Source organism: Choloepus didactylus, chromosome 18 (assembly GCF_015220235.1).
Source record: "Choloepus didactylus isolate mChoDid1 chromosome 18, mChoDid1.pri, whole genome shotgun sequence".
Lineage (NCBI taxonomy): Eukaryota > Metazoa > Chordata > Mammalia > Pilosa > Megalonychidae > Choloepus > Choloepus didactylus.
The window spans coordinates 22,412,398-22,439,512 of record NC_051324.1 but is presented as its reverse complement, the minus strand read 5'-3'; the positions used below and the strand labels follow the sequence as shown (position 1 = coordinate 22,439,512).

The window sequence follows — 27,115 nt, the reverse complement described above, 5'->3', positions numbered from 1 at the left end:
TGTGCCGGCCCGCGTCTCGCCCAGCAGGCCCTGGGCGGCGAGTCGCGCGCCAGTCTCGCTGCCCGCCTCGCGCCGTTCCCGATGCGTGCGCGCATGGAGGGGCAGGCGGGCCCCCCGGGCGAGCCCCGCGGCCGCTCAGCCCGCGCGATGCTGTGCCGCGGCCCGGTGGAGCCGCTCGTTTTCCTTGCCAACTTCGCCTTGGTCCTGCAGGGCCCGCTCACGACGCAGTATCTGTGGCACCGCTTCAGCGCCGACCTGGGCTATAATGGCACCCGCGACAGGGGGAGCTGCCGCAACCACAGCGTGAACCCCCTCATGCAGGTAGCAGCGGCGAGGAGGCGCGAGGGGCTGGCGAGGAGCGTGGCAGGGGGCGGGGCCTGGGCTGGAGGACGTGGTGCAGCCGAGGGGCCGAGGGGCTTTCGTAGAAAGTTGGGGGCAGATGAGAGGGCATGGATATTGGGCGGTGGGCGGGCCCGAGCGAAGTTGGGGCCTGGCCGAGAACAGCGATGTGAGGGGCCTGCTCTAAGATTGATCGAGCTAAAGCGTCGTCCTGGCCTATTTCCCATACCTCCCCTCTAATGCCAGGTTTTGAGATAGTTGTATTAAGACATTTCTGACGTTTATGCCTCCAAAGAAAGGCCTCTCATCTCCATAGCTCCCAGGGTGAGATGTTTTAGGAGCTGGACAACCCAAGGAGACGAACAGCACCTTGTAAGGTTTATGCCCCCACAGGAAGTGGACACCCTCACCTCCCACTGGACCCTCTACATGAACTTGGGCGGCTTCCTGGTGGGTATCTTCTCGTCCACCCTGCTGGGGGCCTGGAGTGACTGCGTGGGTCGCCGGCCGCTGCTGGTGCTGGCCTCCTTCGGCCTGCTGCTCCAGGCCGTGGTGTCCATCTTTGTGGTGCAGCTGGAGCTCCACGTCGGCTACTTTGTGCTGGGCCGCATCCTTTGTGCTTTCTTCGGTGACTTCAGTGGCATCCTGGCTGCTGGCTTCGCCTCCGTGGCTGATGTCAGTTCCACCCACAGCCGCACCTTCCGAATGGCCCTGCTGGAAGCGTGCATTGGGGTGGCAGGGATGTTGGCCAGCCTCCTCGGGGGCCACTGGCTCCGGGCCCAGGGTTACGCGAACCCCTTCTGGCTGGCCTTGGCCTTGCTGATAGCCATGGTTTTCTACGCGGCATTCTGCTTTGGTGAGACGGTGAAGGATCCAATGCTCACCCGGCTCTTTACGCTCCGTCACCACCGCTCCATCATCCGGCTCTATGTGGCTCCTGCCCTGGAGAAGTCCAGGAAGCATTTAGCTCTGTACTCATTGGCCATCTTCATGGTGATCACTGTGCATTTCGGGGCCCAGGATATCCTGACACTCTATGAGCTGAGCGCACCCCTCTGCTGGGATTCCCAGCTAATTGGCTACGGTTCTATGGCTCAGCAACTCCCGTACCTCACCAGCCTGCTGGGTCTGCGGCTGCTACAGTACTGCCTGGCTGACACCTGGGTGGCCGAGATAGGCCTGGCCTTCAACATCCTGGGGATGGTGGTCTTTGCGTTCGCTACCATCACAGCCCTCATGTTCACAGGTAAAATGTGTGGGATCAGGGACAGCTTGTCCCAGAGGCACTGGGGTGCAAGTTGGGGGCCAGGCACTCTGTGGTTCATGCCTGTGTGTTTGGAAACAGCGTTGCCCCCAACCTGCATGGGAGAAGAAACAGCTAAGAAACCCCAGAAAAATGTCATCTTTGATATACTGAAAATTCAGACTGTAAGTAGCCAAAGTAATTAATCCACCTTATCAATCATAAATACAGCTCTATATAGCAAAAGAAAAAATATGGCTCATACATTAATTACATCACCCCTTGGCCTTACATGGTCTGTTCATAATGTTCTTAAACAAAGTCCATGCTGTTAGTATCTTAATACTCACTTCTCTGATAAGTGTCACAGGACCTCAGATATCCTAGGTCAGCTTCTTTGGGTTTTTGACAGAGCCAGCGTCCTCAGACTACGGATGTGAAATTTCTGCTTGCTTTAGTTCTTTTTCTTTCCTCTGGGGAAAGAGGGTCTGGCCAGGGAATGAGGAAGTTAGCTTTTTTTTAAAGGGACAGATTTATTTTGATATAGCCCTAAAATGTGTTGCGTACAAAGCTGACTGTTCAATAATCAAAGTGTGTTTGTCAACTCAGCTGCTTACTTGGACAGCAATGCAGAAGGAGATCTGCCCACTGCATCTGTCTGCCTTGTCCTGGGTGCTGAGATGATGAAGACACTGTGGTTGTCTACTTTTCCAGTAGAGTCTCGGGGATTTGGGTAGCCTGACACCTGCCCTGCAGGACTTTTGAGTGTCCCATTTTATATCTGTCTTGGAGGATATAAAGGTCTTGTCCTCTAGGAGTTTATGGCTTTTCGAGGAGGCATCAGTCACACTAGGGAGAGAAATGGTTGTGAAGAAAACAGGGTAAGCCTGTAGTGACCAAGTGCAAAGGGAAAAGGAGCCCACATGTACTGTGTGCTTAGTTGTGCCATGCCCTTCATCATGTCCCCTCGATGCCTCATGTGTTAGCTTCCTGTGGCTGCTGTAACAAATTACCACCAACATGGTAGTTTAAAACAACAGAAATTTACTCTCTCACAGTTCTGGAGGCCAGCAGTCCAAAATCAGTATCACTGGGCCAAAATCAAGGTATCAGCAGGGCCGCGCTCCCTCCAGCGGCTCTAGGGAAGAATCCGTCCGTTGCCTCCTTTAGCTTCTGGTGGCCACCGGCACTCCTTGTCTTGTGGTGGCATCATTGCAGTTTCTGCTCTGTGATTACATTGCCTCCTCCTCTCCTGTGTGCCCTCTCCTCTGTTCTGTGTCACGTCTCCCTCTGCTTCCTCTTGTGAGGATACGTGTGATTGCATGTAGGGCCCACCCTGATAATTCAGGGTGATTTCCCCATCTCAAGTCCCATGACATCTGCAGAGACCCATTTTTCAAATAAGGTCACATTTACAGGTTCCAGGCATTAGACCTGATATCATGGGGTGGCCACCCTCCAGCCTACTTCCCCTCATACCGTCCTGTGATAAAGGCCTTGCTTTCCTCCTCTTACAGTGAGTCAGGCTCAGCGAGGTTAGGATCCAGGGATACAGTGAGTAAGCACCAGTGTCAGGATTTGTACTTGAGCCTGACTCCAAAGCCCCTCCCTGCCTGTTTTCTGTGCCCTGCCATCTTGCTCCCAAGTGCTCAGTGGGGTGGGTGGTGCATGCCGTGCCACATGAAGTATTCCGACAGGAAAGCAGTTGGTGGGGAATAGCCATTTTCCAGAGCCCCCTGTCCTGGGGCATTGCCCTCCACCTCACAGCCTGGGGAGGGGCCCTCAGAAGGAGATACCTGGGCCAGCCCACCCAAGTAAAGGCTGTGTGACTTCTCTAGACAGGAGCTGAGGGTCCCCCATATATCTGAGAAAAGTAGAAGGTAGCGTCCATTCCTCCTCAGTCTTTGTCTGCCCACCCCCAGCCCTCTCCCAACCCCATTTTCCTGATGATTGCTTATTTCTCCACAGGGTATGGGCTCCTCTTCCTGTCGTTAGCCATCACACCTGTCATCCGGGCCAAACTCTCCAGACTGGTGAGCGAGTCAGAGCAGGGTGAGTGTCCGAATCACCGTGCACCTGGTTCCTCACGCCTGCTGTTGCCTGAGCTGAGCAGATGGACAGCCATGGGCCACAGATAGCTAACCTTCTTCCGTCCTACCCTGGAGAGGTGGCCAAGACAAATGCAGACTGCTGAATTGTCCTGGGCTGGCAGAGGAACAGGGTCCCTCAGATTGTCAGAACACAGGGTTGGGATTTGCAGTCAGCAGAGCACAGTTATGTTCTTTCTGGGCAACCAGAACAAAGTATTTATATTTACTCTCTTTAGACTTCAGCTTTTTCATCTGTGAAATGGAGGTGACAATGCCAGGGTTCCCAGCTTCCAGGGGGTCAGAGTGTACAAGCCTTGTGAAGTTGGTTTAATGGTCCCCAGTTGACAGATGAAGAAGCAGAGGCCCAGAGGGTTAAACCGACTTGCCCAAGGTCATTTAGTAAGTGGTGGAGCTAGGATGCAAACCCAGATTTTTAGGCACAGTGGGTCTCGGAACCTGAGTTTTAGTCCTGGCTCTGTCACCCACTGGCTGTGTGATCTTCGGCAAGTCCCACTCCCTCTCTGGGCCTCAGTTTCCTTATCTGTAAAATGAGTTGTTTGCTCTTGATGACCTCTAGGGCCCTTCTGGCTCTAACCGTCTGTGAGTTTAATGTCAATTCCTATTGGGTTGTTGCTTATTTTGCAAATTTGGGTTCTGTTGGCTTATTTATAAAGGACGGCTTCTGAAGCTTCTGGGTCTCTAAACTCCCACCTGGAAACATCTGGCTCATCTACTTTTCCCCAGATACCTCTCAGCCCAGGAGAAGGATAATGATGACAGAGATCCTATTTCCATGCAGACCCCACCATGAGCTCTGCTGTCCCCAGAAGCCATGTAACTTCATTTATTCACTCAATAAGCTTTCTTCCTGCATTGTCCTTGTACCCGAGAGGCCAAGGGGAACAGGAGGAAAGAATAGTTCTTTGCCAACTGGCCATGTCCAAAGGGCTAGGCCCTGCAACATGTGCTTTACATGTAAACTTAATGTTCCTGACAATCTGTGAAGTAGGAATTTTCCTTATTTAACAGCAAGGGGAACGGAAACTCAGAGAGGATAGCAACTTATTCAGTGATCACACAGCTAATAACTATCAGAAGTGGGAATCAAACCAGCAGTCAGTCCCAAACAAAAGATCATATCAAAGAGGATAAATAAAAAACCATTTCTCTTAGGCTTTCATTAGAAGATATCATACATGCTTTTAATGTGGATTTGATAGCAACCATTTACTTAGTACCCTCTGTGTGCCAGGTGCTTTCCATGGATGACCCCATTCTCTCCTTATCACAACACTTGATGCAGGATTTACAGGTGAGACAGTGAGACTCAGAGAGGTTAAGTGATTTGCCGCAGGTCACACAGCTGTCAGGTAGTGGCGTCAGGATTTGAACTTGGGTCTTGCAGACTCAGGAGCAGAGTATCTTTTTCTTCACAGGTGCTCTCTTTTCTTCTGTGGCCTGCGTGAATAGCTTAGCCATGCTGACAGCCACTGGCATCTTCAACTCGCTGTATCCGGCCACCCTGAACTTTATGAAGGGCTTCCCCTTCCTCCTAGGAGCTGGCCTCCTCCTCATCCCGGCCATTCTGATTGGGTAATGCAGGGCCCTCAACCCATGCTCCTAATAGGGCCCCTTATCCTAAGGGTTTTCCCTTCTTCCTCCTCCCAATCAGAAATAGTGGCCTCACTCCTGGGAACCCTTCCCTTCTGGGTGTCTCAGTCCCAGGCTGACTCTCCCATTGCAGGTAGCTGCCTAACCCCCCAAGAGCCATTCCCCAAGGGCAGGCTGGAGGCTTGGGTAAGGAAATGATAAGGCTAACAGTATGGCTTCTTGGCAAGGCTGCTTTCTCTCCCCCAGTTCCCCTCGTCTCCCATTTTACAGCTAGAACTATGGCAGCAGAAAATATGCTAAAAGGAATCCCAGAGAGCTTTCTTGGCTAGTTGTGGCTGGCTACAGGCTAGCCTGGCCCACTGACTTCCTCCCTATATCCATAAGAGCCATTTTCCAGAGTCCCCTGTCCTGGGGCATTGCCCTCCACCTCTCAGCCTGGGGAGGGGCTATAGGAAGGAAATTTCTGGACCAGCCCACCCGAGTAAAGGCTGTGTGACTTCTCTAGACAGGAGCTGAGGGTCCCTCATATCACAGCTGAACCTTCTCTCTGGTCTTTCACAGGGTGCTGGAAAAGGCTGATCCTCACCCTGAATTCCAGCAGTTTCCCCAGAGTCCCTGATCTGCCTGGACCATGGGACAGGGGCAGAAGGAGTGGAGTGAGCTCTGACCAGCTCACAGCAGCACCGCAGCTCCCTCAAAGGGCTGTGCTGTGAAGAAGTGGTCAGGCTAGACCAAGGCCCCACCTCATCCACAACTGTGCCAACCTGCGACTCTAGGATGTGGACTCATAACCCAGACAGGCTTACTCCAGGGCAGGGAGGGGGTGGGAGAGCCATTGGGAGAGGAGTTTGTTCACCCTTTATGCCATCTGTCACTTGGAACCCCCCAGGATAGAGGTGACACCTCAGGAACCAGTAGAAGCATGAGGGCTGGTGTCTCTACTTCCAGTCAAAACTGCCCAGCCCACAGTGTTCAGTTCATGACGTGTGTACCAGCTGCCTGACACTCTTTAATGATAAATATAGTGTCAGGTAGTGCCAGTCTTGGGGAGAGGTAGGTTCAGGGGAGGGGCTTAGTGCCCTCTGGAGACAGTGCTGTTGTCTGCATGGGCCCCAGAGCCCAGCAATACCAATCACAATAATAAATCCCTATGATCACATGGAAATGAAACTTCTGGTCCCCAAGGTATCAGCCCTGGTTTTCCCAAATGTGTCACAACAGCAGCTGTTGGGCTGGGAGGGAGCCCCTGAGCTGCCCGGTGCTGGGATTGGTATTCGACGTGACCAGCCCAGGCCTCATCTGACCCCCTTCTTCTCCTGAGCTGCTGGGAGATGCAGGGCTGCTGGGCTTGCCTCAGGCCAGTGGAGAAGCTCCCGGGCAGAGCCCTGGCTCCTCTGGAGGGGCAGTCAGAAAGCCACTCCCTGCAGGGCCTTCCTGGTCAGCCCAAGCAGAATGTTTTGTTGCCACCCAGCCCTCCTGTACTTGCCGTCACTGGCGTCTCAGCAACAGGAACCTGGGAAATGGGGCTAATGCCTCATGTGATCCAGGATCCTGGCGACCCACAGAGAACAAAGGGCTTGTTTCTAAGGAGTTAGGAAGGCCTGAATCTGAAGTTGAAAGGCAGAATCTGATTTAATATTAAGACACTGTGATGAGGGCCATAAGCCTCCCAAGCAGACCAAAGTCAGCTGGTATTTGACTTCAATCCAGAGTTGCCCACCCGGACTCTGCCCCCTGCTGCCACTTCTACCCTTGTTCCTTCTCACCTGCCTGCCCATGCTGCCAGCCAGTGCTTCTGTGGCTGGAAGCCATGCAGGAACAATGGGGGTGGTCCAGGGGCAGACCAGAGCCAGCTGAGACGTCTGCCACCTGGGCTGTTTCCAGGCTCCCACCTCACTGTCTCCTCTGTCCTTGGGAGACCTAGGCAAGAAGAGGGCCCTGCACCCACTGTCCCACCATGAGGCAGGCAGCAAGAATACGGAAAGGCTGTGAGTGGGCCTCGGGCCTGGGTTCTACTCTGGGCACTGCCACTGCCCAGCTGGGTGACCTTGAGCAAGCCCCCCTGGGAATGGCTAGATCAGCGATGCCCCAGACTGTCTGATCATAGAGATCACTCCTTGTTGGGCCAGTTTAAGAAACACTGGACCAGATGACATCCTGAAATCCCAGTTTATACATTCTAGAACGAGACACCTGTTTTCACTGTCCTGGGTGGACCTGCAAGAAGGATGAATGAGTGGTGGCTGGACTTTTGGCCCAAGGGGCAGGATGGTCTTGGAGTGTCCCTGAGCAGTTCTAGGCCCCTGGGGAGAGGTAGGATGGGGGCCAGCTGACTCGGCCCTAATCTCGGGGCAGCAGCCCAGCCAAACAGGAAACCCTGTGTCTGGAGACCCGGGTCAGAGCAGACTTTGTTGGAAAGGCCACTTCTCAGCCGTCTGTCTCAGGACCAGCCCTGAGGGGCCAGGCGTAGGTTGAGGGTGAGGGCCAAGGTCCCTGCCCAGGCTGAGGGAGGTGGTCACCCTTGAACACATGGCCAGGCTGGGGGGAGGGTTATCACTTCGGCTGCTCCGCTGGGGCTGGACTCTGGGCTGGGATTCCCCACAGGGATAGATAAGGGGGGCAGAGGTCATCCCTACCACCAGCTCGTGGAGGTAGGCAGCAGTGGAGGGTGTGCCAAACAGAAAAAAGGGCCAGAGAACCTCTCGGTGCTGCCCATGGGGGCCCTAGGAGGGAGCAGGGCTGACTAGGGACAGAAACAGAAAGCTTCCCTTCGAGAATGCTTACCACGCTGTATTATTGTCTCTGTTTTGGGAGGGCAACATCTAGTCTGCCTCGTTCACCAGTGGGTCCAGGCCCTGACCCTGGGCTGGCATGGTGGGCCCTCCCGGTGTGTGAAGAAGGAGGGCAGCTGGGAATTGAGCACGATCAGGACCAAAGCGCTCTAGGCCAGGACCATGCTGAAGATAGTGTGTGGCAGGGAGGGGAGTGGGAAGGAGGAGTCCCAAGTCTGGAGTAAGACCTTTGACTTTCTGATGTGGGTTGGGAGCTAGGAGTGGCCTGGCCAGCACCTAGAGGTGGGGGACAGGGGCGGTGGGAGCTGAGCCAGCCTTGAGGTGTGAACCCACGGCCCTCAGCAGGCAGAGCCAGGTTCAGCTGACCCCACTAGCCCTGAGTCTGGGTTTATTGGAGGGAGGGACAGAGGGACATTTCCACTCACTTATTTCTTTATGGCAGCCTGGGTCAGCCTTTTGTTGCTTGAACTCACCCCTCACTGCTAGATTCTTTGGGACAAGGGGGAAGCCGACTGTGGACAGCCCCACACAGGCACCATCTCCAGGGTGTCTCACAGGCCAGTTCCACCAGGCGGTGGACTGGGTTCTGGAAGCCTGAGGCTGCGTCCTGGGGCTTCACTAAGGACTGGGGAAACTGGCCACTCCACCTTTCTGAGCCTTGAGCTCTGTAAAATGGAGATGATAATACCAGAAAGAGGTGTTGTGGGATTACAGAGACCGTGGCGTGGTCTTTGGGAAATGGCAAGGATTTGTGAGGGATTCGTGTTTTAGAGCCAGCAGCATCGACTCATTGGGGAATTTATGAGAAATGCAGAATCTCGGCTGTATATTTGTTGTTGGAGGAACAGCCCTGGATAACAATCCTTGTCCTTCAGGATCCTGCCTCTTCCCACGGAGCTGCAGGCTCTGCCCAGGCTGCTGCCTGGTGCCCTGAACAAGGGTGGGTGAGGGGCTGGGGAAGCCGGCTAGGCCAGCCTGGGCAGGAGGCATGGGGTAGGACGGGCTAGCTGCCCTTTGAGGAATTGCCTCCCCTGTCTAAGCCCAAGCAGGGGGCCCCTGTGCACCAGTAACTGCAGCAAAGCCAGCCATAGGTACAGACCAACCCCGGATGTGGCAAAGGAGACTGCAGCTCAGGAAGGCTGGGAGGCAGCATCTGGGACCAGGCCCAGGCGGATAAGGGCACTGAGTGGTTACAGGGCAAGGCTACGAGGTGGCAGGAAGTGGTGATCCCAGGGGCCAGGCACAGTCTTGATGAGAACCATCATTGGCCTCATCCCTGGCTGGCTCCTGGGCCCAGACTCTTGCCGAACTACAGTGCTCAGGCCGGAGAGGGCAACATCCTTCACCCTACTTGAGCTGGCTGCTATCAGGGCAGGGGAGGGGAGTGTGTGCAGCAATCCCCCAATCTCCAGTGTCTCCAGAACTGAGCAGGGACTCTCCTCACATCCGGGACAGAGCCATGCTGGCAGGCTTGGGTGGCAGCGGCGGGGCCTGGGTGAGGTTTAAACCTCACCACCCCAATGCCTGGCTTCCTGTCCGAGGTGGGCCGTGAGGGTGGGGGAGGCGAGAGCCACTTGCCGAGAAGAGTCCAGGCTGTCTCAGCCCAGGGAGGCCTTCTTGAGTTGCTGCTCCAACGGGGAGGGCATTGGCAATGGGGAGGGAAGGGTCACAGCAGGACTTGGGAACTGGGGGTGGTTAGTTTGGGCCCAAGGGGACAGCACCCTCCAAACTGTTGTCGGAACCTGCAGACGAGTCCCGGGAGGAGCGGCCCTGCAGGAAGCGGATGATCTTCTCGATGGTGGCCTCCTGGTACTCGTGGGACCACCTGTGGGCACGGGGTGGCTTGGGTCGGGGGAGAGGCAGAGGGCATTTGCTTTGCCCACATGGTGCCTCATGGGGTGATCTGTACCCACCCCCCTGGGTTCTCTGTCCTGGGGACCCAAGGGCTCACTTGATGCCATTGAAGGTGAGCACAGCCTGCATGTCTTCAGGCAGGGCCTGCGGCTCGGGCCACTCGAAGCCATCTATGACGGGCACAATGTTCTTGCCACAGCTCAGGGCAGTCACGATCTCCTGCAGAAAGAGCAGAGAGGGGCCTGGAGGTGATGGAGAAAAGACCTCTGTCCCCATTCAGGAAGGACCCTGAGGCTCTGGGCGAGAGGCCCTTCTGCAGTACACTCTGACTTCTCTCTCACTCCCGCATCCAGGTCGATCTATCGTGAGCTCTGCCAACTGTACTCCTCACTTGTTCCTCAAGTCTACCCATTTTCTCTCCCCTCCCCCCACCCCCTTGCTCTAACCTCTCATTATCGTTAGCCCCCAGCACATCTCCCCTCATCCACTCTTGCCCCTCTAACCTGCTCCCCATACTGCCCCATTCACCCAGCTAATGAATGCAAAATGCAAATCTGATCATGTCACTCCTTACTAAAAATTCCTCAGGATTTCTTGGTGCTTAGAATAAAGTCCAAACTGCTTAAAGTGGTCAACAAGGCCCTGTGTGGGGAGCCACAGCCCACCTCTCAAACTCTTCCGCCCCTGCACTCTCCTCCCAGCCACACCCTCACCCTCACCACCGGGCCCCTTAGTCCCGCACAGGCCCTTTGCATGGGCCATTTCCTCCACCTGGACCGCCCTGCCCTTCCCCTTCACTGAGCTCATGCCTACTCGGTTTGCTCATCTAAGCTCCATCAGTACTTTCCCAGGGAAGTCTTCCCTCAGCACCCAGTCGCGTCAGATCCCCCAGCTATGGGCTTTCATAGCACAGTGTAGTCCTGCGGCACAGCTGCAGATGCAGAGTTAATTAATTAATGGGTAACTTTCTTAATACCTGTCTCCCCCACCAGGCAGGAGGGCAGGGACTAGGTCCGTTTTTTACTCACCTTATATCCCCAACACCTTTCACAAAGCCCTGCCTGTAGTCCACCCCCAATAACCACTTAAAGGTTTGATGGATGGATGTGGCGACAGTCCAGGAGCTAAGCTTAGGGGCTGCACTCTGGGATCATCAGATCTGGATTCACATCACCTCTCTGACACAGGCTGTGTGACCCGAGGTGAAAACAACGGCCTCTCAAATCTCTTTTCTACTATATAAAATAGGGTTAATGGTAACCTCTACCTTGTAGGATTGTTGGGAGGCGTAACTGTGACACTCTGTGCAAGGTGGTTAGACTAGCACCTAGCATACAGTGCATGCTTGATAAATAAGAGGTGTTAGTATTTCTTCCTCTGTACAGTGGGGATTATAACACTTTCCTCACAGGGTTGTTCTGAGGATATTCCTTACTATTAATGGGTGCTCAAGTGAGTGCTTACTGAGGTTATTTTTTTTTTTTTTTCCTTTCAAGGGGGAATCACAGGAATTGGACTTTCCTGAGTGCAATTCACGTGTGATTTTCCGTATTGATTGTCGGCTAAATGTGGCTGTGGGAAAGGAAATTTAAAACTCCTCTTAAAACCAGAGGCAATTAGGCACTAAAACAACGGAAGAGGGATGATGGAGCTTTTGAGACTCAAAAGCCCCAAGGCTGAGGCTCCTACCACCTCCCTGTCTCCTCCCCGTCTGCTGGGACAACAGGGGTGTCCAGCGCCCCTGTGGAGCAGAAGTTTTCCTGGGGAAAGAACCTGCCTGGCATTGACCCTGACTGGCTCTCTGGGGAGCCTCTTCATTTTTCAAGCAAGGAGAAGGACGCCTGAGTCACAAACACGCCCAGCCCAGGAGGGGCCGGGCCTCTGACTCAAGCCCTCAGATGCCAAGTCCAGGGCTGTTTTGACCAAGCCTTGCTGCCTGTCTATCTGCTGAGCATCTGGATCAATTCTGACCCTGCAGCAATATATTGGGGAAGTTTTCGACATTTGTTTCACCCAGAATTACACGGAACCAAAGACAGCCAAACCACTCATTGCACAGATGCAGAAACTGGCCAAGAGAGGGTAATGGCTTATTCAAGATCATGCAGCTAGTTAAGAACAAAAACTAGATTAGTCAGGACTTCTGACCTGGTAGACCTAGTGGATATGGCTCTCCCAGTAACCTCAACTTCATCAGAATGAGTGCATTTGTTTACTCGTTGATTCAGTTTTTCTATAAACTTTTTCAAGGGCCTACGCTGTGCCAAGCACACCCTTAGGCATCCATCAGGGATACAGTGAACAAAGTGAGGTCTGAGCTCTCGTGGAGCTTGCCAGTGTTCCTGTCTGTGTCTCAGAAGACAGTCTGCCACCTGCTCTGGGCCATCCACCATGTTCCTCCAGGATGTCTCCCCGGCCCGGTGCCCCCTCCCCAAACGAGGCCCAGTACACAGCCCTTCCTGCAGGGCCTCTGGGGCTTGACCCTCTTTCCCTTTGCCAATTGCCAATCAGAACTGCACTATAGTGTCAGAGCCTTCCTCCAAAACCCCACTACTCTGGCATCACCCCTCTCGTGTCCCCATGCTTTATGCACAGGTCTTCTCCCTGCCTTTACACACTCCATAACCTGGTTCCATAGTTCCTATCCAACCAATGGCAGGCTGGTAAATGCTTAGCAGCCAGCTCTTTGGGGGGCAGGGGCGAACAAATGAAAAAACAAAGCCCTAATCTGTAGTGTTTGCCAACTTCCTTGGTGTAAATACTCCCGCCGTGGCAGACTTCAAGCTACCAACATGATTTCACTAAACATGGAGTTGGGAAGAGACACAGACAATCATGCCTCATGTGAACTGAATCCAAGCCTACCCCACCACCTCCCCTCACACCCCATCATATCTGTGCCATGTAAAAGAGTACATACAGGTCCTGGGAAAGAACATGGGCTCTGGAGTCAGAAGGATGGAGTTCAAAATCTAGCTTTTATGATTTCTACACTAGTAGTGTGGCTGTGGGAAAAATTATCCTGCTTCCCTGAGCTTCAGTCTTTCTCTGTAAAGGGGAGAAAGCAATACCAATGATGCATGTAAGTTCTTGGCATCTTTCTCATCTCTACCTTTGTTCCTTTGCTAATTTTGTTCCCCCTGCCTGGGGTGCCTTCTATTGCACTTACATAAATTCTTAAGGCTCTTCTCAAGTTATGCTTTCTCCATGCAGTCTTCCCTGATTATTATAGCTGTCAGTGCTCTCTCCCTTCTCCATACCACTATAGTAAGTAACAGGTTCGCCTACCTGGCTTAGCATTTATACCAAGTTATATAGGATCCAGTCATTTGGGGCATATTCTTGTCTCCTCAGCTGCTTGAGGACAAAAGCCCCATCTCAGATGATTTCTGTATCCCTCAATTCCAGCCCTGATTCCTACAGCCTGACTAATGATTAATAACCTACAGATGGGACATGGGTCCATCCACCCATCCGTTCATTCCATATTCAATAAATTCCTACTATGTGCCAGGCACTGAAGATACAATGGAGATTATTGGGGATCAAATCATGTCCCCCCCAAAAGGAATGTTCAGGTCCCAATCTCTGGTCCTGTGAGTGTGAACCATTTGTAAATAGAACTTTTGGAGATGTTATTAGTTCAGGTGTGCCCAGACTGAATGGTTGAAGTTCTTATAAGCAAAGGAAACTGGACACAGAAAGAGAAGCCACGGTGAACAGCCAGAAGCTGGAACCCAGAAGAGAAAGAAAATGGTGTCATGTGCATTGCCATGTGACAGAAAAGCCAAGGAACCCCCAAAATTGCCAGCCAGCCAGAAAATACCAAACCCAAGAGGAAGCAAGCTTTCTGGCTTCTGAAACTGTGAGCCAGTAAATTCCTGTTGTTAAGCAAACCCATTGTATAGTATTTGTTTTAGCAGCTAGGAAACTAAAACAGTGATTTAAGCAATGGTGGTAGTTGTAATAATTATATTCATTGGAAGAATTGCTACCATTATTGAACAGGTATCATGTCCCAGGCACTCTGCTAAGCATGTCACATGCTAGGGGGTTCGGTGCTCTTATTTATCTCCACTTCCCATAAATAAACATGAAGCTCATTGGGGTTAAATAACTTGTCTAAAGCCAGAGCAAAGATTCAAACGTACACCTTTGTTCTTAACAACTATTCCATTCTGCCTGTCACTATGTTTATCCAGCCCCACCCCCTGCCCTCACAGAGCCTATTTTTCAAAGTATTTTCATCCCTCTCTGACCATCACAATAATCCTTTTGCAGATGTGGAAACAGATTCGGAGAGCCTAAGTGGCTTGCTAAAGTCAGAGCTGTGGCTCCTGACTTCCAGCTGGGCCAGGGAGGTGCTTCGGGGTTAAGTGTTGCTGGGGTATGCAGACGAGAAGGGATGGGGGGACTCTGTCCCCCGGGCCACCGGCTGGTGCTGGGCCACAGAGGCCAAGGCTGGCACCTACCTTGTGCACCCAGTCCTTGCAGTCGTGGTCCTGCATGCACTTGTCCAGTGCCCCAGCTGACAGCACCAGCACAAAGTTGCGGGCACTCATTACACTCTGGATGAGCTTGTCCTCAAACTTGCCGGCTTCCAGCTTTTCCACATCAATGAAGACGCTGAAGCCATGCAGCTGCAGGTGCACCTTTAGGAGGCTGCAAAGAGGTCCTGGGTCACCATATGGGCTTGCTCCAAACCCCAGGCTGCCTGCCTGCCCCTCCTCACCTGGCCAGCTGGGAGCCTGAGTTTCGGCGGTAGCTGATAAAGACATCTGGGGTATCCCCGCTGGGCTTACAGCTGGTGCAGGGCAGTGGGGAGTGTAGCATTTCTGAGGTGGACAAGAAATGGCACTGTGGGGGGACCTTCCCCACCACTCACCACGAGGTACATCATCCCTTGGGGACTTAGTTCTCTGCCCAGCCCGCTCTCTCAGCCCAGCCCATGCAGGATGGCAGGTGGCCCAGGTGGGGTTTGCTCCAAAAAGGGTCACTGAGATGAAGAGATGGGGCCTGTGGGAAGGAAAGATGCTAACCATTGGTGAGTCCTCTCAGGAGGCAGGTGCTATGTTTTAGGGACACTGACATGCACCTCCAGCTCCTCCTCTCCGGGGCTCCAGGCCTGGACAACCAGCTGCCTAAGGACACTCCAGTCTCAACACAGCCCAAGTCTGCCCCTCGCCCCCTGATTCCTAGTTTCCCACCAGAGCCAGAAATCTGGATATCAGTTTTAACTCCTGCCTCTAGTTCCTTCAACCAGCAAATGTTTGTTTGGCATTTACTGAGTTCCAGGCACTATTCTTAGTACTTGGGATACAGCAGTGAACAAAGCAGACAGCCCTGCCCCTGGGGAGCTGACATTCAGCCTCAGAGCTGGGCACCATGCTCTGTGGACTCTACCTACTAAACGTCTTGGACTCCAGCCCCAGGGCCCTCCCTATGTCCAGGTCCCTAACTCCAGCCTCCTCACTGGTCTCCCCAAACTCACACTTGCCCAGCCTAATCCATCTGGCACCCCTACCAGGGGATCCTTCTAGAACCCAAATCTGAGCATGTCATTGACACCAGTTAAAACCTATGCATGGCTCTGTACTCTCTATAGAAGGAATTTATAAGCTATTTTAGCCCTAGGACCCTCCTGTTTTAAAAAAATGTAATCTTGGGATTTCTTACAGGAAGTTGCAATATAAAAATGACAAAAGCCAACTTGCTTTGGTTGAAGCAAATATGGGCTAAAGCCTTTGTCAGTTTTTAAATGATCGGATGAATGAAAAGGGTCTACCCTCTTGTAATATGCAGATTTGGCACCCATAGAAAACATTTTTCTGTTTATGAAGCAGAAAGATCCTAGTTGTCTTATAATGGCTTCTATAACCTTGGGTAATTTACTTAAATTCTTTAGATCTTAGTTTAGTCATCTATTAATTTAACACCCATGATGGAAATGTTCTTTATCATTGATGGTGAGGGTGGTTACACAAGGGTATACATTTTTCAAAACTCCTTGAACTGGACACTTTTAAGTTAAATTATACCTCTTTTTATTCTTTAGAATGTTTTTAGAGTTGATTAGAAAAAATTAGCACCACCCACTGTATAGAATGGATGTACAGCTTAACAGATGGATGTACAGATTAATGGGCTAATATCCATTAAAATTTAATATAGTAGTTGGCATGTAGTAATTGACCAATAAATATTAGCTGATGTCTCAGTAAAAAGGGGAGGGTTTTGCTAGAACCCTAGAATCCACTCTGCCCTTGTGACCTCCCCAAAGCACATAGCCAATACTTTGTAAGCTGTTGGCTATTAGGATGAGCCCTGTCTTCCCACCTCACTGCACATATGCACCCTCCATGCACACTTTTGTATATGCTGCTCCCCCTGCCTGGGCTTCCCCTCCTCCTGCCACCCCACCCCATCCCACCCCAACACATCCTCAGTGCCTGGTCAGGCATCCCCTCCTCTCCCAGATCCCTTCCCAGGTGGACAGGGTAGGCAGTACTTTCTCTGAAATCCCACCAGAATCCTAGGGGTACTTCCTGCTCTATTTTCCACCTGTTTATATACCTGCTTCCCACCCCACCCTCTCACCCACCCCAGACTGGGAACTGCTTGAGGGCAGTTGCAACACATTCACCTTTACATCCCCAGAGCCCAGTCTGGCACTGCCTATGTGTTCTGTAACTCCCAGGGCGGCGCTGAGGCCCCACCAGGTGTCTCCCTCACCCCTCCAGGACCAGGGCTGGGGTGGGCTAGGGAGCCAGTGGGCAGGCTGACCTCTGGCCGCTGTGAGAATGCGGGCACGGTGCACACCCAGGCGGATGCCGCAGTCCTCCAGGAGCTGCTGCTCGGACACGCGGTGCAGCAGGGAGCGGTCCAGGCCGCAGCTGACCAGGCCATACGTGTACTGGCGGAAGCGCGGGTCGAGGCTGCCCAGCCAGTCGGCCAGGTTGCTGCGGTCGCACGTTGCATAGTTGGCGAACGTTTTGAGCTCCCTGAGCTCCCTAAAGAACCTGCACTCAGGAAGGAGAGGATGCTGAGGTCTGACTCCGGATTGGTTAGTGGCAGAGGGAGCAGTTAGACTTGGGGGGAGGGGGAGCTGGGGGGGCAGGAAGCTCTGTACCTCTTGCGGGTGATCCCTGATTTCATGCCTAGGTCCGTCTGGAGCTCCTCCTCCGTGAGCCGCAGAAGCAGGTCACCATCTATCTGCTGCTCCTGGAGGAGGGGACAGCTGTAAGAAAGGGCCCCCCTTCTCAGCCCTTGAACCCCAAACACAGATGCAAGGAGTGGGGAACTGGAGATGGCCATGGGGGAGGCAGATTGGACCCAGTTCACACCTGAGTGACCCCTCAGGTGGCTGGGTATAGGCTCCCCACCCCCAGGAGAGGGGATGAGGGCCTGGTGGAGGAACAGTCATCTGTGCCCAGGAAGCCAGAGAGCCCCTCGAGGATGTACCCACTCGGACTCAGGTAGCACCCCACCCCCATCCCCAGGCAGCTGTACCCGGAAGCTCTCGCAGAATTGGGAGAAGCCGATCTGCTGCAGCCACGTCTGCACCTCGGCCTCCTTCCAGCTGGGCACACAGGGCAGGATGGGCCGTGGCACCTCCTCGCCCACCAGGCGCAGCGCGCGCTTGGCCAGTGCCGACGTGGTACCATTGGTGGAGTAGGAGACCAGGCGTTTCAGGCTCTGGATGGCACCGATGTCGCTGAACACCTGCGGGGGGAGGAGGGAGGGAGCAAGATGTCTTGTGTCCACACCAGCTTGCCAGCGGTCCCAAAACATGCTTCCTCAGTTCCTACCTCCCCCTCACCAAGCCAATCACCAAGTACTAATTCCATTCCTGAAACACCTCTTGAATATGTCTCCTTCTCTCTGCATTTGCTGACTTACCTTAAGCCCTGCCTCCACCATCTCAACTGTCCCCCTTCATAGCTTCCAATCTGGCCCTCTTGCCTTCAATCCCACCCCCTTGCAGATGTCATCTCCACACAGCAGCCCAGGTGATCGTTGTGACACACAGGTGTCTCCTGCTTAAAACCACTTGATGGCTTCCCCTTGCCCTAAAGACTAAGTTCAAACTCCTGGTTTTGCCTTCAAAATCTGAAGAACTGGCGCCCTCATCCCTGAATCTGTCTTCACCTAACTCTTATGTGTACTTCAAGTCCTAGTTGAATGTCACTTCCTCTGAGAAGCCTTCCCAGATGCCCTCTAACCCTCGCCCACTCCACCCCATACCCGCACCCACCTTCGTCTTGCCCTGCAGGCTCTTAATGGCAGCCTCCGCGCATAGGTAGAAAGCCCCGATGCACTGGGCCTCCATGCGCGACGAGTCAAGCAGCGGCACGAGGCGCTGCAGGTCGTCGGGTCCGCGGCCCTGGCTTGTGTCGCTGGCGTCCACCAAACAGCGGGCGAAGCGGCCGGGGTCCAGTGAGGCCACTAGAGGCTCGACGAGCGCCAGCGTGCCGGAGCGCTCTACCTCGCGCTCCACCTCCTTGTTGGTCGCCAGTACCGCCACCGCGAGGCAGGCGTGCAGCCGCAGCAGCTCGTCCTCCTTGGAGAAGGCGAGTGGGAAGAGCCACTCGGCGGCGCGCTTCTCCACCATGCGCCGCTGCGCCGCCTGACCGCCGTGCAGCGCGCAGTTGGCCAGCGCCAGCGCGCAGTGGCGCAGCAGCGCCGGGTCGGTGCGGCGGCACCAATAAAGCACCGCGTCCAGGCCGCCGGCCGCCACCAGCCGCTGACACGTCTCCTCTGAGTGCTTGAACATGTGCTCCAAGATGCCAGCCACGCTCCGCGCCAGCTCCAACGGCTCGCGCTCCTTGGCCAGATTCAGGATCACGCCCAGCCCGATGCGCGCCACGCGGTCACTGCGGAGAGAAGGTTGAGAGAAGGTTGGGCAGAGCAGAGTTGCCGCAGCTTGGGGAGCTTGATTTGCCTGCTGGGGGGCCACGGCCTGGTCACTTACCCTTTCTGGCCCTCACTAGTGTCATATGAGACACGGGGGGAAACATTCCCCTCCTCGCAGCTTTCTCACCCCGTGACCTCCAGCTCTGGGAGGCCTACACTTCTCCAGTCAGAGTGCTCAAGGTGTTCGGTCCAGGCCGCGCCCATCTCCTTTCCTCTCCCTCCCACTCCCTTTGAGAGGCCCTCTGTATAGAGGTTAAGAGCCCCAGCTCTGGCGCAGATCACCTGGGTCCTGGCTTCATCTCTGCGATTTTCTAGCTGCTGGACCTCGGGCACCTTCTTTTATCTCTGTACCTCAGTTTCCTCATCTGGTAAGTGGGATAATAAGAAAACTTACCTCACAGGGTTATTATGAGGAGTAATGAGATAATCCACCTGAAGTGTTTGGCACAGTGTCTGGCACATAGTAAAGACCCAATAAATGTTAGCTTCTTATCACCACTCTTAGCCTTGCCTTCAAGCTCTTCTTCATTTGATGCTCCAGGACTGGAGTGTATGTATTCATTCATTCAACATACATTTACTGAGTATCTACTGTGTGCCAAACACTGCACCAGGGGCTGGGGTTAAACAGTGACTAAGACTGTCTGGAGACAGACAATAAGCAAGTAAACAATGAATGAACAGTGATATGGCTGTGATGACAGCAAAGTCAGGGAATGCAGTGGAGAGGTTCTGGGTGGAGAGACGTGCTTGAGGAGGTGACATCTCAGAGCTAAATGTCAAAAGACACATGAAAGTATCTGAGAGAGGAGAGTGACAGGCAGAGAGAACAACAAAAACAAAAGCCCTGAAAGCTATGAGCTTGGCATGTTTGAAAAATAGAAAGAAGGCCACAGAGATCTGCAAAGTCTAAAGCCCGAGGAAAAAGTAAAATCAACAAGAGATAATATAGAGCATTTATAATAAATATTCAAATCAACAAGGGAAAGGCAGTAAATTCAATAGAAAATGACAAAGCACTTAGGCAATTTACAAAACAGGAAATCCAAAATATTAACAAGCAAATAAAAAGATTCTCTAATGCATTAGTAATCAGAGAAATGAAAATTAAAACAACAGCTATCACTTTACACCTATTAGACTGGCAGAAACTAGAAGCTGGGTAATAAGGAGGGTTATGGGGGGTGGGGATATGAAGGCCCTGAAGTGCCTTCATAGGGAGCAGGTTGGATACACACACCCTCTGAGCCAGAAATTGGGGGTCTTGGTTCTGTATCCCAAAGAGATTCTCACATAGGTCCACAAGGGGACATGGACAAGGATGTTCACTACAGTGTTATTTGTAGCGTGGGAAAGTTGGAAGCAGTTCATGTGAAATCTGGGAGGGAGGAGAGGTAACATGGGAGGTGTCCACCCTGGGGGATTATGGAGTAGTTACGGGTGAATGAATAGATGATAACACAGAAACACAAAAGATCTTAAAGATACAACACTACCCTCAAATCTGTATGTGATTGCAAGGGGCTCCAAATAGCCAAAACAATCTTGAAAAAGAAGAACAAATTTGGAGCACCCACATACCCTGATTCCAAAACTTACTACAAAACTACAGAACAGTGTGGTATCAGCATAAAGATAAACATATAGATGAATGGAATGGAATTGAAAGTCCAGAAATAAATCTACACAACTATGGCCAATTGATTTTCAACAAAGGTGCCAAGTCCAATTAATGGGGAGAGAATAGTCCCTTCAACAAATGGTGCAGGGAAAACTGGAAATACACATGCAAAAGAATGAGGTTGGATCCCTACCCACAGCATATACAAAATTAACTCAAAATGGATTAGCAACCTAAATAGAAGAGCTAAAATCATAAAACTATTAGAACAAAAATAAGGGTAAATGTCCATGACCTTCGATTTAGCAATGAATTCTTAAATATGACACCAAAAGCATGAACAACAAAAGAAAAAATAGATAAATTGGGCTTCATCAAAATAAAAAACAACCCAGAGTAGTTTGCCACAGAATGAGAGAAAATTATATCTGATACAGTCTAGTATCTAGAATGTGTAAAGAACACCTACAACTCAACAACAAAAAGACCAACAACCCAACTTAAAAGTAGGCAAAGGACTTGAATAGACATTATTCCAAAGACGATATACAAATGGCCAACAAGCTCATGAAAAGATGCTTAACATCATTAATTATTAGAGAAATGCAAATCAAAACCACAATAAGATACCACTTCATAACCACTAGGATAGATATGAAAAAAAAAAAAAGGAAAAAAAATAACAAGTGTTGGCAAGGAAGTGAAGAAGTAGAAACTCTTGTGCATTGCTGGTGGGAATGTAAAATGGGGCAGTTGCTATGGAAAGCAGTTTACTGGTTCCTCAAAAAAGTTAAACATAGAATTATCATATGATCCAGCAGTTCCACTCCTAGGTATATACCCCAAAGAACTGAAAACAGGTACTCAAACAAATGCATGTACACAAATTTTCATAGCAACACTATTAAAAATAGCCAAAAGGTGGAAACAGCTCAAATGTCCATCAATGGATGAATGAATAAACAAATTGTGGTATAATTACAATGGAATACTATTCAGCCATAAAAAGGAATGGAATACCGATACATACTGCTGAGTGGATCAACCTCAAAAGCATTAGCTTAAGTGAAAGAAACCAGACAAAAAGGTTGCATATTGTATGATTCCATTTATATGAAATATCCCTAGGTAAATCCACAGAGACAAAATGCAGATTGGTAGTTTTCTGGAGCTGAGGGAAGGGGGGAATGGAAAGACACTGCTTAACAGATACAGGGTTTTATTTTGGAGTGATGGAAATGTTTTGGAACTAGATAGAGGTGATGGTTGCACAATATTGTGAATGTCCTAAACGTCACTGAATTGTTCACTTTTAAAATAGTTAAATTCATGCTATGTGAATTTCACTTTGATAAATTAAAAAAAAACAAACCTAACAGAGTGAAAAAAAGTAAGAAACAATGTACTAAATGATACAGAGCCATTTTATACAAAATAAAACACACACACACCAACAATAAAGATTTTGCAAGAACACGGGAAAAAAGATACGCTTTAGATATATTGGAATGATTGCCTATGAGGTTAGATCAAAGATGATAGGGGCATTAGCCAAGAGGAGAAGGGGAGACAGCATTCCAGGATTAGATGTTTGCAAAGGCTTGCAGACGTCTGAGAGCTGGTGCACTTGGGGTATTGCCACACTGCAGAGGAGAGTGGGGAAAGAGGAGATCAGTCCTGGGAACCTTTTGAGATATCTCAAGACATTTGTACTTGATCTTAATGGCCAGTGGAAAGTGACTGAAAAGCTTCAGGAAGGGTCATGACCCAATCACATGTGAGTTTTAGGAACCTGCATTCTGGCTGCCATGGGAAAGACGGGTACAGGGGGGAGGGCCTGAAGCCCAGCAGAGCAGGCAGAAGGCATTCGCTACACTCCATGCAGAGGTAAAGGTTTCCTGTCTTCCTGACCTTCACAAATGATGTCCTCCACAGGTAACACCCCCAAAGGGATACAGATCCAGTCAGCCGTGGAGTCCTTGCCCAGCGGGCACTGCAGTGACAACAGTGCCTGCACTTTGTGTCCACTGCAGGGCCCAGCTGAACACAGAACAAGCCATAAGGAAGGCCAGGACAGCTTTGCTGACCTGATCACTCAGCTTCTCTGTAGCCTATCCCCAAGGGAACACATCCACTCAAGTTCTGGCCCTGTCTCAGGCAGCTAGTATGACAGTTATTCCTTTTACAAATGAAAAAGCCAAACAAAGCTCAGAGGGGTTATATGATCTGCTCAAACAACTGGTGAGAGACATAGCTGAGATTCAAATTCAGGTCTGCCTGTCTACAGAGCCCAAGATCCCTCCTCTGTACTTTGTGCTACCAGAACAAGCTGGCTACATAAACTCCTAAAATATCAGAGCCAGGATGTGTTTGAGAAATAATCTAATCAAACACCCTCATTTTCAGAGGACTTAACTCAGGCCCAGTGAATGGAAGGTGTGACAGTTCAACATATTATGTCCCCCAAAACACCATTATCTTTGATGCAATCTTGTGGAGCAGACATATTAGTGGGGACTAAGTTGGAACATTTGGATTAGGTTGTTTCCATGGAGGTGCACTCCACCCAACTGTGGGTGATAACTCTGATTGGATAATTTCCATGGAGGTGTTGCCCCACCCATTCAGTGTGGGTCTGAATTAAATTACTGGAGCACTATATAAGCTCAGACAGAAGGAGCAAGTTTTGCTACAGCCAAGAGGGACACTTAGAAGAATGCACAGCAGCTGAGAGAAGAGCTGCAGAAGAGAGACCGTTTGAAGATGGCCATTGAAAGCAGACTCTTGCTTCAGAGATGCTAAGAGAGGACAAACACCCCAAGAGCAACTGAGAATGACATTTTTGAGGAACTGCAGCCTAGAGAGGAATGTCCTGGGAGAAAGCCATTTTGAAACGAGAACTTTGGAGCAGACACCAGCCACGTGCCTTCCCAGCTAACAGAGGTTTTCCGGACACCATTGGCCATCCTCCAGTGAAGGTACCCGATTGCTGATGTGTAACCTTGGACACTTTATGGCCTTAAACTGTAACTGTGTAACCAAATAAAACCCTTTTATAAAAGCCAATCCATTTCTGGTGTTTTGCATCCTGGCTGCATTAGCAAACTAGAACAGAAGGGCTTGCACAGGAACATCAATTCAGAGCCACAACTTTATTCTAAGTCTCTTGAGCCCCCAGCCCTAGCTTTTCCCTATGCACCTGACAACTCCACAGAGTTGATCTGTGTGCTTTCTGTGAGCGCTATTCACCCAGCTCCCAATTCTCCTATGGCCTGAGAGACTGTAGGCCTGGTGAAATGGGCACACACTTTGGAATCACAGATGTGGGTTCAAATCCCAGCTCCAAAGGAGGGGGAAATCGTACATATAGACAAACATGTGCATTTCATATACATATATATGCAAGTGCTTGCATGTGCATAGACTCTCTCTAGGAGGACATACAAGAAACTTGTATCTGGTTTGCCTCCAGGAGGGAGATCTAGGAGAGAAAAAGACCTTTTCACTGTATATCTTTTTTTCCTTCATGCTTTCAAAATTTTTGTGCAATAGTTTCTTGTTGTTGTTTTTAAGCCTGTGTTCTCCACTTATTCATTGTATATTCTCAGGAAAGCCATTTAACCTCTCCAAGGCTGTATTCATTAAGGTTCCCTGCTAGAGGTGGACTGTGAATTTAGAGAGCTAGCAGGTGGTGCCCTAACTGGGAGTTGTGGGGCCAGGTTTGGAGGACCCTATGCTGTTGGGCTTCTCCTGGTATTTGGGGGTGAAGACAGCTATGTCCTAGGCTTCTGGGAAGAAGAGAGCTACAGAAGGAGGGATGGAAAAACAGGAGTTGGGAGCACTGATGAAAGGACCTTCTTTAAGAGGAGGCAGAGGAGGGCTGGTTGGTGGAGCAGAGAAAAAGTTTCATAAACATACATTCTCAGCGTGTCGCCCCTTTTCTCCCTTCTGGCTCTCCTGTCTTCTCGGGTGCAGAGACCCCGCCTCTCTTGGAAAGGATTTTGATCACCGCGGGGCGCGTTGTGCTCTGGCCTTGGTCCTGAAGCGATGCAGGCACCTGGACGTTGTTTCTTGGGACAGGGAGACTAGTTGGTGCCTCCTCTCAGTAATACTGAACCAGGTGATCATTGTTATTTTCTACTTTGAAAATATCAGTGCTGTTTGCATTTTGCAGCATTCCTCTTCCTAGGGTGCTGACTGCACCCATTCCCTAGGGGTTCTAGCTGTGGCTGCACCACCCCCACATACCAAAAGTATGAGACATGGCCTCCAACCTGGGCCCCACCACGCCCAGTGAACATTCACTCCATTTGCTAGCCCTCCAAATTCTTGTGCCATCTCCATCAGGGCACCTGATGTTAATTGGGAGTTTATTTGCTGAATAACTTGCGGAATCCTAACTTGGCCTCCCACCTAAATTGCTTCATTTATATACACTTTTTCTTAAAATATTACATGTTTTATTATTCTGTCTCTGGAAGAGTGGTTTATCCAGAAACTAAGGAAAAAATCAACCGGAATAAACTAAAAAAAGAAAGAAAGAAAAGATGAAAGGAAAGGAAAGGAAAAATAAAAGGAGCAAAACCATCAACTAACAGGCAACCAGGCCAGCAGCCCACCCTCCACGTCAGAAGGTCCCAGAGACCCATGCCCAATAGAAGACAACAAAGAGAAAACTCAGTAAAGGGGCTGGGGAGGGAGAGCAAAAAACTATGTCTTTGTTACTGCAGCAAGAGAGATGACAACGCTATCGTTCAAGTGTTTTTGACAGTTGTATCATTTCCACCAATTATAAGGCCATTTTTCTTTTTGGAAAATGGCAAGGAACATGTCCCTACCCCACTCTCATCCCACTTATGGGAGCTGCATAAGCTGTAAGTGATCCTCCTGAAATACTTCTAGCCTAAGGGAGTATCGGTGTGAGATTGGAGTGGGAGAGTCTGGTCTTCCCTGGCATCGGAGGGGAGGGAAAGTGAGTCCTCAGGGGTCTTCCTATTCCACAGGAGATCCCAAGAGGTAGGCACTTAGTACATCTTGGCACTAAGTGGAGAAGGGGGAGAGAACACCTACACTTTTTGACCCCTGCCTAGCTCTCTGCTTCAGTTTCCTCTTCCCCCACCCATTCATCCCAGCCGAAAATCTGTTCCCCATCAGCAGCTGCAGAATGAGATCATGTCTGGACCAGAATGAAGAAGGAGGAAGCAGGAGGTCGATTGTAAGGAGTTGAGCAACCCCTAAATTAGCACTCATTTCAGCCTTGGGAGAGGAGAGAGGAGGGTCCTCCCCCTTCCCACACCCCTGACCATTGTGTTCTCCTCCCCTCCCGTGTGTGTGTGGGGGGGGTGGGGGGGTGGGAGGAGAGGCAAGGGGAAAGAAGGAACCACAGAAGAGCACCCAGGTCCATGGAGAGGCAGCTGTGGATTTAGGGGGGCATTGGCAATGGGATCCAATCTTGATCCACAGGACCAACTCCAGTCCTCCTCTCCGTGTCCACGTCCTCCACCGCTTTAGCCCTAGGAGTGAATCCTGGCTGCACCATTAGCTCACTGTGTGGTGCTGGGCAAATCACTAATCTTTCCCCAGCCTCAGCTTCCTCATTTGTAAAATGGACACGCTGATCCTAACGTGCAGGGCTGTAGTGAGGTGAGGCGGGCTGGGCACAGTGCGAAGCACACGGGAACCCCAGGCGTCCGACCGCCCTCGCCGCCCCGCACCACGCGGGCTGTCCCCCGGGCCTGGCGCCCTTACCGGTTCTCGGCTACCAGGATCTGCTCTAGCAGGCGCGCGGCCTGAACGCGCGTCTCCAGCTCGGACGCCTGCAGCAGCCGCAGCAGCAGGTCGAGGCCGCCGTCCAGGCGGATGGCGTCGCACAGACCCTGGGCCACCTCGCGGCCCACGGCCGGCAGCAGCCAGGCCTCCTCCACCAGCTGGAAGACCTCAGCCAGGCCGGCGCCCATGGCCCGCGCGCCGCCCGCCTGCTTCAGCGCCGACAGCGCCTGCTGCAGCTCCGGCAGTGCTCGCTCCAGGGCGCCCTGCACTTCGGCGCCCACCCCGGGTGACACCTCGCGGGGTCCTCGGCAGCCGGCGGCCCACCATGGGCCCGCGCCGCCGCCCCCTTCCGGCCCCGGCACAGCCAACCGCTCGGCACCCGGCCGTGGGCCCGACATGGTGAAGACGCGACACAGCTTGTAAGCGGAGAGGAGCAGCGTCAGGACCATGGGCGCGGGGCTGCCAGGGACATGCCCGGCCTGGGGGGGCGGAGCCCGGCGGAGCTACCCGGGGCCTCGGGGCAAGGAAGGCCCGATAGGGGACCAGGGGGAAGAAGACGCAGGAGAAAGGGAAGGAGAGAGAGTACTAGGCAAGGGCGCTGACCAGAAGTTTGGGGGAGGGATGAGGTCAGGATCGAGGACGGAAGGGTTGGGGAAGGGGATGCAGGCCTGGATGCAGGCGGCGGGCGGGAAGAAAGAGCAGAGAGGCGAGGGATGGACGCAGCCGCCAGAGGGTCGGGTTGGCTGTGGCAGGAACAAAGCGCCGCTCCCGCTCTGCCTCTGCCCGGCGGAGAGATGCTCTGCAGCGGCCGGGTCTCCGAGGAGCAGCGATCTGGAGTCCACACCCCGCCTTGCGGTCTCGCGGGGCTCCTCCCCCGCCGCCT

At 51.9% G+C, this 27,115-nt stretch overlaps 2 protein-coding genes across 2 annotated transcripts; one reads left to right on the top strand and one right to left on the bottom strand.

Moving 5' to 3' along the window:
* The first annotated feature begins 12 nt into the window (after positions 1-12).
* On the top strand, positions 13-6,453 carry SLC46A1 (solute carrier family 46 member 1). Its single transcript, XM_037808215.1, has 5 exons — positions 13-321; positions 733-1,585; positions 3,551-3,634; positions 5,109-5,265; positions 5,845-6,453. The coding sequence occupies exons 1-5, from the start codon at positions 82-84 to the stop codon at positions 5,900-5,902; spliced, it is 1,392 nt and encodes a 463-aa protein (XP_037664143.1). The 5' UTR covers positions 13-81; the 3' UTR covers positions 5,903-6,453.
* Positions 4,848-27,091, bottom strand: SARM1 (sterile alpha and TIR motif containing 1). Its single transcript, XM_037808214.1, has 9 exons — positions 26,212-27,091; positions 18,184-18,802; positions 17,439-17,651; positions 17,059-17,150; positions 16,713-16,948; positions 14,662-14,764; positions 14,402-14,591; positions 10,027-10,148; positions 4,848-9,900 (listed from the first exon to the last, which is right to left on the bottom strand). Exons 1-9 carry the CDS (start codon positions 26,679-26,681, stop codon positions 9,771-9,773), a joined length of 2,175 nt encoding a protein of 724 aa, XP_037664142.1. The 5' UTR covers positions 26,682-27,091; the 3' UTR covers positions 4,848-9,770.
* Between the last annotated feature and the right edge of the window lie 24 nt (positions 27,092-27,115).

Excerpts from the sequence above, each read along its gene's own strand:
- SARM1 (XM_037808214.1), bottom strand. The coding sequence starts at position 26,681 with ATGGTCCTGACGCTGCTCCTCTCCGCTTACAAGCTGTGTCGCGTCTTC. Across the intron at positions 14,765-16,712 it reads CATTCTCACAGCGGCCAGAG|AAATGCTACACTCCCCACTG; the intron begins GTCAGCCTGCCC and ends TGTCCACCTCAG. Across the intron at positions 14,592-14,661 it reads TCAGGCTCCCAGCTGGCCAG|CCTCCTAAAGGTGCACCTGC; the intron begins GTGAGGAGGGGC and ends ACCTCTTTGCAG.
- SLC46A1 (XM_037808215.1), top strand. The coding sequence starts at position 82 with ATGCGTGCGCGCATGGAGGGGCAGGCGGGCCCCCCGGGCGAGCCCCGC. Across the intron at positions 322-732 it reads GCGTGAACCCCCTCATGCAG|GAAGTGGACACCCTCACCTC; the intron begins GTAGCAGCGGCG and ends ATGCCCCCACAG. Across the intron at positions 3,635-5,108 it reads GGTGAGCGAGTCAGAGCAGG|GTGCTCTCTTTTCTTCTGTG; the intron begins GTGAGTGTCCGA and ends TTTTCTTCACAG.